Source organism: Telmatherina bonti (assembly GCF_933228915.1).
Source record: "Telmatherina bonti genome assembly, chromosome: 15".
In the NCBI taxonomy this organism is placed as follows: domain Eukaryota; kingdom Metazoa; phylum Chordata; class Actinopteri; order Atheriniformes; family Telmatherinidae; genus Telmatherina; species Telmatherina bonti.
Window position 1 is genome coordinate 7,548,276 of NC_136613.1, and position 7,864 is coordinate 7,556,139.

The 7,864-nt window shown below is 40.4% G+C and overlaps 1 protein-coding gene across 1 annotated transcript; it reads right to left on the reverse strand.

The window, feature by feature from the left end:
* Positions 1–953: 953 nt before the first annotated feature.
* On the reverse strand, positions 954–7,327 carry nup35 (nucleoporin 35). The gene is made up of 9 exons (XM_079254547.1): positions 7,126–7,327; positions 4,586–4,753; positions 4,352–4,491; positions 3,979–4,036; positions 3,796–3,904; positions 3,646–3,715; positions 1,413–1,541; positions 1,210–1,338; positions 954–1,102 (listed from the first exon to the last, which is right to left on the reverse strand). The coding sequence occupies exons 1-9, from the start codon at positions 7,136–7,138 to the stop codon at positions 1,025–1,027; spliced, it is 894 nt and encodes a 297-aa protein (XP_079110673.1). The 5' UTR covers positions 7,139–7,327; the 3' UTR covers positions 954–1,024.
* Positions 7,328–7,864: the final 537 nt, after the last annotated feature.

Consider the following 7,864-nt stretch of genomic DNA (forward strand, 5'->3'; position numbering starts at 1 on the left):
GTTTAGAACTTTTGACCAATCAAAAAAGCCGTTGTCAAGCTTCGTTTTCAAGCTGCCACCTTCTTTTGCTGTACAACTTGTCACCTGATAACTACAATAAACAACTATTTGAGGTGTAACAGCAGGTATAATTTAGCTTTGGTTTACTTGTTGGAGACAGGGCCAGGGTTCCGTTTAATAACACTGAGTTAAAATGTAGCGATTACATGCTATAACTTCAAGAAGACAGGAAAAGTATGTTTTTTTTGTCTCTATCTTGTCAAACCTCTGTTTGACAGTCTCAAAAGCTCAAAATTGGTTTTAATGTTTGATTTCAGTAGCAGCACTTGCTCATTTTTCCTGGTTGTAACTTTTCTTCACTGATAAGCACTTGCCATCAATCTCAGCTTCCAACATGCCTTTCTCATATTTCCTGCACAACTGTATCACAACATCCAAATCTTTCACTTCATAACCAACTATTCCAGCCATGAAACCCCTTTTCTCCAACATTCTTGTGGGCTTTTTAGCAGAAATCTTTAGGTATGTTTAAGAAAACAATTCATGAGTTAAGGAATGCATGCTAGATGTTAGTGAACACTAGACTGAAAGAACATGAACTAAAATCTGTGATTGGTCCAGCAACCTTTATGCATCAGTATGTAGATGCATCCATTTAAAAAAACAACTTAACAGCTTTTTTTTGGGCAGATATCAGCTCACAAGTGGCATTTCTCATTGATCTGATGGTGACTTTTCCTGATTTCCGTCTTATTTATGCGGCATTTCAATCATCTGCAAAAGAAACATCAAAGATCGAACTATTAGTTAAGTAAAGCTGTTATAAGTTAGTGAAAACAGCTCTGAATAGAGCTCCCACAAATTAAAATAAAAAAAACTTTATTGAGACACATTATAAAATATGGATTATAAAAGCAGACAGAAAGATCCTTCATCCTCACACACACACACACACACACACACACACGCATACAAACACTGTAGTGAATCTGTTAATCTATCTGCTCATCATTCACTCCCGTCTTCACCAGCCAAACATGTACTCCATCGCCTTGGAAACAAAGCCGTCGTCCTTTCTGGGCGTCTGTCTGTCTGCTACAACCTTCAGTTGGACACAGATTCAGAAGTTCAGTCAGCATCTTTCTGGTTTTAGTTTCCTCCAGATAAGTGTACAAGCAGAACGGGGATGAAGCAATGGTCTGAGGTCACCTGGTAGTCGCTGCTGGAACTCCTGAAGGAGGTGCTGAGCGGCCTCATGGCGGAGCGAGGAGTGGAGGGCAGCATGGAGAAGGGAGACGAGAGGGGAGGCGAGGTGGCTTCGGTGCTGTCCATCACACTCTGACAGAAACAGAAGGATCATCATTACTACTGAAAACTCCCCTGGTGTGGACGGCCAATCAGCAGGAACTCACCTTGTCTATGCAGGGTTTGACTCCCACCATGATGGCGTCCCCAAACACCTTCCCATCCTTGGACAGGGCTTTCCTGGCCTGCAGTCTGGACTGATACTGGAGGTGCATCCAGTTGCCAGGAGATGCCATCTGTCAAATCAACGTCGATAAATCGATTGTTACGCATCAGCGCAACCTGAACACCTGGCTGCTGCAGAAGTAGTCCCACCGGTGTCCTGCAGGTTTTCCAAGCATCACTGCTGGAAAACGCCTGACTCAGACGAGCTCTGCAAATGTCTGATAAATACACATGGATGTGAATCAGGTGTGTTGCAGCAGGGACACTTGGAAAACCCGCTGGACACTGGGACTCGAGGACCAGGATCGAGGATCCCTGCCTTAAAGAGTCGGCACTGGTGCAGGAGGACAGGAAGCAGTCTGCTCTCTGATTGGACTATTCGATTTGCCATCATCCAATCAGATCAAACTGCTAAGACAAACAGAAATCTGAGTCTTGCACGTCTTTTTGTTTTTATAACGTTGCATTTGTGAACTTCTATTTGGGTCTATCGATCTACTATCATGTCCTGGTCTCAGTAGACGGCTCTGGTGGATAAGAGCTGCATTGTTATCCAGGATATCTAGATCTGATTGCACAATAATCCACATCATGATCCACTTCAATCATTTGTCTTATTTTATTCTCAGTGCATCCTTCTGTCTGGATCTTAAGACCTGTTGCACAACTGGCATTTGTTTTCATTTCCACGGGTGAAAAGCTGGTCGTGACAACCGAAAATCCACTGACTGGTCAAATATTTCATCATTTCCTCGACAATGACAACAAAAACAAGGAAGAACACAAACTGCTGAATGTCGACTGTTCTCCTGCTTCGTTTAAATGTCGAGTTAAAGAAGCGACATCATCGAACCATGACGATGCTGCGTGATTAAGCAGCTGATGCATCAATCGCCATCTGGCCTGAACCGCTGTCTAACAGGTAAAGATACAGTTTGTTGTGGAAATAAATCAGAAATGAGGATTTAATGAAACCAAACCGTCCCGTACAAACCTGGACCTGACCTTAGGGCTGCTCGATTACGACAAAAATTATAATCACGATTATTTGACTGAAACTGAGATCTGGATTATTTAACACAATTATCCAGTATTTATAAACAACGCTGCGCGTCGTGGTGTTCTAGACTCCGTGTTGTGCATTATAACCGTCTAATGGACGGTTCCGAGTTGTTTAACCGCTTATATAGGAACTATTTTACGTTGGCCTGGATGTACGTTTTATACCAAACAACCGCTGTCAGGCTGCAGCGCGTTTCTCTCATTCACCTGTTAAAAGACGGCTGATCTGAACCAGCTGGTTAACGCGTTGCTATGGTAACGCCCCGTAACGGAGGGACATTTCAGTGTTTAACTGGCCGAACTATGTATAGGAAAATAATGCAGCCAGTTGTCACTGACAATGCTATGTTTAGGTGAACTTCCACAACCTACTGCAGTTATTCTACATCGACCTGCAGCCGGAGCCGACTGAGACTGGCCGCCTGGGAGTGCTTTAGGACGGGAGAGGCTCCCGGTGCTCCTTCCTTACAGTAACTGCAGAACAATATGTGCCTTCAAGTCAGTCGCCAAAACACCAGAAAAGTCTCTAATAACTCCAGTAAAAGCTGCTAGATTTGTTGCTTTTAACAAAAAAAGTCTCCAGATTTAGCGAGAAAGTCTCCAAGTTGGCAACAGTGTCTGAATGAAAGCAAAGCGGCTGTGGGAGGAGTTTACAGCACAGCGCTGCAACGCCAGAGACGCTCGATTGGCAGCTGAAGACAGCAGGAGAGGAAACTGCAGAGAGAAAAATAATCACACCCTTTTATTTTTATGATTGTTGAAAACCCAGATCGTAATTGAGATTAAAATCCGATTAATCGCCCAGACCTACCTGCCGGTAGAAACGTGGCTTTCGTCAGCTGGTAACTGAACAAGTTCTTAGCCAATCATGGGGCACCAGAAAAAAACAACAAGGAGCCTTCTGACGCTGAATGAACCAGTAAGTAACATGCAGCCTTCTAATGCTGAATGAACTGGTTCCCAGCATAAAATGGTCCTAATGTGTGATTCTGAATGAAGGATATCACTCCAGTATGTCGGACTCAGGCTCAATGTTTCCCCTGAAACTATTCTGTGTCATAAAATGATAAAAAAAACCAAAAAAAAAAAACAACGAGTGTGTGTGTGTCTAACCTTGTGTTTGAGGATGTTTCCATACTGAGCAAACTGCAGCAGGATGTATGAAGCCGAAGCTGGTGGAAAACTAAAGAAAACACACACTTCACGTTTATTTCTAAAGGACAGAAACGTGACAGCTGTGTATGAACCGAGATGCATAAATACCCAAACACAGTGACCCAGGTCTGGTCAAGCTGGTCTTCAGATGACAGAGACTCTCCCTGACTGTAGAAGGGATCCACCTGAGCTGGAGACAGACACACCTGCTGCACGCCTGGAGAGGAAACAGCCCGATTAGTTAGGAGTTTCCGAGCCTGCTGCAGAACAGGTGGTGGTATCAGCGCGTACCTGTTCCTGGTGTTGAAGCCTGGCGTGCAGAGAGGGGCGATTGCATGACTGGAAAAGACTGAACAGACAAGCAGAGGGAAGCATTCTTAAAATGTTTAAACTTCTTCATGTCTTCATAATATTTGACAGATAAAGTCTGTAAGACGTCTTCCTCATTACATCTGTCTAACTTTCATCAACTCTTGTTGAGGCACCACCCGTTTACAATCAATCTACTTGTCTGCATGTGTTCCTGAAGTCACATCTGTGAGTGTGAAAACACAAACAGACTATAAAAACATCAGATACAAACCACAGAAAGAAAATAATCAAATCCAAACCTAAAAATCTGTTTTTATTGACTTTAAATCAGATTTAGCTTCAGCATACGAACCTGTCTCTGTGCGCTGAGGGGCGTCCCAACTGTGACCAGGTCGTCACGGATGCTGCGAACAGGTGGAGCTCCACTCTTATCTTTGGGAGTGGGAACGACCGGCTGCAGGCCAGAGGCTCCGCCACTTCCTCCTCCTCCTCCTAAAAACATCATTTCAGGATCAACACTGAGAAATTTAACTGCATTTACTGTCAGCAGCAAAGCAGCTGAAGTGCGGGTCGTCTTCCTGCTGACCTCGATGTGTGCTGGTGCTCTCGATGATGGGCGTGGCCAAGCTGAAGGGGCGGGGCTGTGGGCTGGCTGGAGCTGGAAGGTCCCCCATCAGGAAACCAGGCAGAAACTGAGCTCCGGAGGTCGGTTTAGGAGATGTGGGGGAACCCAGGCTCATCGGTTCAGAGCCCACTGAAAGACAGGAACAGCCCACTTATATACCTCATAGTTTATACTGGTTTAAATCAAAGGGTGAGGACTCGGTGTCTGGAGAGAGCTTGATGGATAAAACAGCTGCTGGCCTCAGAGGAACTCCACTGACCCTTTCTTAAAACACAATTTTTTTTATAAAATCATACACAAGGGGTGTCCAGAATTGGTCCTAAAGGGGGTGCTGCCCTGCAGGTTTTGGGTGTTTCCTGCAGCAGCAGAGACACTTAAAATGAATCTAGCGTGTTAGATCAAAGACCTATCTTGGATTGTCACCAATACATTACAGAGAAATCTCTGTGTCAACTTCCCCCCCCCCAAAAAATACAATTTACAAACCTAAACATGCGCAAATCTGAAAATTTACTCATGTATTTGATATATCAGTACAATGGTTAAACCACACATTAATGACTAAACAAACCATATTTCTAAGGAGATGGAAAATCCATACCTTTTCATACCGTTATATCACATTATCTTTTAAGATTTTTTCCCAAATGTCAATAATTTACACTGTCATATAGGTCTGTGACGATATGCTCTTGTCCCAATTCGATTCGATTCAGAGTTTTTTGGTACCGATTCTATTTAAATTGCAATTCTCACAAGTCTTTGATATTGTTCATTTTTGTAGAATAAAAACAAACAAAAAAATGTATAAAACTTATTTTTACTCGTCATTTTTCTTGATTTCTATTTGGAAAAAACAATACAGTAGCCAGACCATCATTCTGCTGCTATAATGCCCAACATGACAAGTAAAAAGATCAATAAAAACAATAAAAAATACATAGTAGATTCCCTTTTTTCAACAGAAAAAAAGAATAGATTTTTTAACAAAAAAATCTATTTTAAAAGTGTGAAGCAAAAAAAAATCCAGATTTTCGATTCAATTTTCCCACCCCTACTGTCATATGTGCAGAATAAATGGATTTTTCTTGAATGTACCAAGCAGCAATACTGTGACAGCAAACTTCCAGAACATGCTGAATCAGAAAAAACAAAAAGGACTTTACGGAGAAGCACTAAATTAGAGAAAGTCGCTAAATGGATTGTTAAGGTCTAAAGTTTAGCCTGAGATGTAGCTGAAAGGATTAGAAAGATAAATATGTTGTCATTTTAAATGAAAAAGAATAGACATACAGATCAACAGAGGTAATAATTCACGATGAGTGTTTGGTTAAACTAGAAGTAGGCAGATTTGTTCCTAGAGAGGCACAATCCTTGAGGTTTTGGATGTTTCCTTGTTTCAACACAACTGATTTAAACAAATAAGTCCCGAAGCAGAAACTAATCATCCAGGTGTTTAAGAGAAAGAAAACACCTAAAACCAGCAGGACAGCGGCTCTCTAGGACTGGATAGGTTTCCCCTGGGTTTAACGATGGTTTGTTGTGACAATTGACATTTTAAAAATATCTGGTCCAATAACAACTTAAAAAATGTTGCACATGATTTCTTCTAAATGTAGAAGTAATTATTCATTAACAGAGTAGTTATTTATAATAAATCAACTAACCACAGGTGTTGTTATTCATAAAACACAAATTTAATCAGGGAAAGGTGTTTGAACATACTTTAAATTATGTACAAAGTAAAAAATGATAAATTACTCAGCAGCATCTAAAAGCTTTTCCAGTTAAGAAAGAACATATTTGGCCCGAGAGGAACATCCATTAAAAAAAACAAAACAAAACAAACAAAAATAAAAACAGCTGTGAGAACAGATGCTAAACTCCATTGTTTCCACAAGAGGAGTTCAGCTCAGGAACAGCTGCTGTAAAGAAATAAAATCATGTCAATCAATCAGAAAATTTAAACAAATGATAAAAGATGAGATGATTAAATTTAAAAAAAAAAGCAATATATGTTGTATAACGACCGTATACTGCTAAAGTTTCATTGTAATGGAATTTAATGTGTTTCACTACAACGTTCATGCTGTGAAAATTTTAGTGTTATTGATAAGGAGGTTTTGGACTAGATAAACTTCTTCCAAAACCCTTTTTCCAACTTAAGAAGCTTATTTTATTTGTTGTTGTTTGTTGTAACCAGTATTTGTTCTTTTAAAAGTCCTTTTCTTAGATCGAAATAAAATATAATGATGATAAAAAAAAACATGTGGCTGATCAATGAATGAAATGATGACTTAGAGAAATAAACATTGCTGTTAGCAAATAAAATGCTAACATGCTTTGAGATGAGAAAAATCACTACTGAATATGCAAATGGCAACAAATAAAACTCAGAAACAGATGAATAAACAGATGAATTATTGAGAAACTTGATCTACCTGGATAAAACTCAGAAACAGATGAATAAACAGATGAATTATTTTAAAAAATTGAATTACCTGGAAAGTCCATTTTCAAAAGCCGGAAGTGACGACAGGCTAAGTGCTAACTGTAGCAAAGCTAACTTTTCCCTCTCCACAACCTACTAATACTGTTACACACACGTGTATGGTGATAAGTTATCTTATAGAATCCGATAGCAATGAGTTCGTCGGCTTAACGAAATATTTCAACCTGCTGCAGCTTGTTGAGCTCAGGAAAGCCGGTGGGTTGATGCTACGCTGGAAGCGCGGCGGCGGCTCACTTCCGGCGCATTTTCATGTCGTAAGTGAAAAAGGTGCGTTCAGGTGAATTGTGTAATTTACAGTACAATCTTATCCTGCTGTTAGCCAAGTTTTATATCCATAAATGCAAAGTTACTAAGACTATACCCTCATATATCAGCTTAATGAAAGAAGTGAAACTAACAGTAGCATGCAATGAGAATACTCCTGAAAATCCCAGCAGTTCCAGTCAGATGTTTGTGAGCAATAACATCAGATCTTGTGCTGTTGTTGTCAGACATAGTTATGCATTCATCTGCAGAGCTCTGAAACTGTGGAATGATATTAATGTACAAGCTCTGGTGTGTCCTAGGATAAGCTTTGTCAGGTTTACATCTAATGTCAATGAAAAACTTGCACTCCCGTGTCTATATTTGTAATTCTTCTTGCATTGCACTTCTTCTTTTGTTATACCTACCATTTTTTTCACCATTTTATTTTATTTTTCCGTTTCTATGGACCTGGATTCTGTGTC

Excerpts from the sequence above, each read along its gene's own strand:
- nup35 (XM_079254547.1), bottom strand. Across the intron at positions 3,905-3,978 it reads GGCTTCAACACCAGGAACAG|GCGTGCAGCAGGTGTGTCTG; the intron begins GTACGCGCTGAT and ends TTTCCTCTCCAG. Across the intron at positions 1,103-1,209 it reads GTTCCAGCAGCGACTACCAG|GTTGTAGCAGACAGACAGAC; the intron begins GTGACCTCAGAC and ends GTCCAACTGAAG.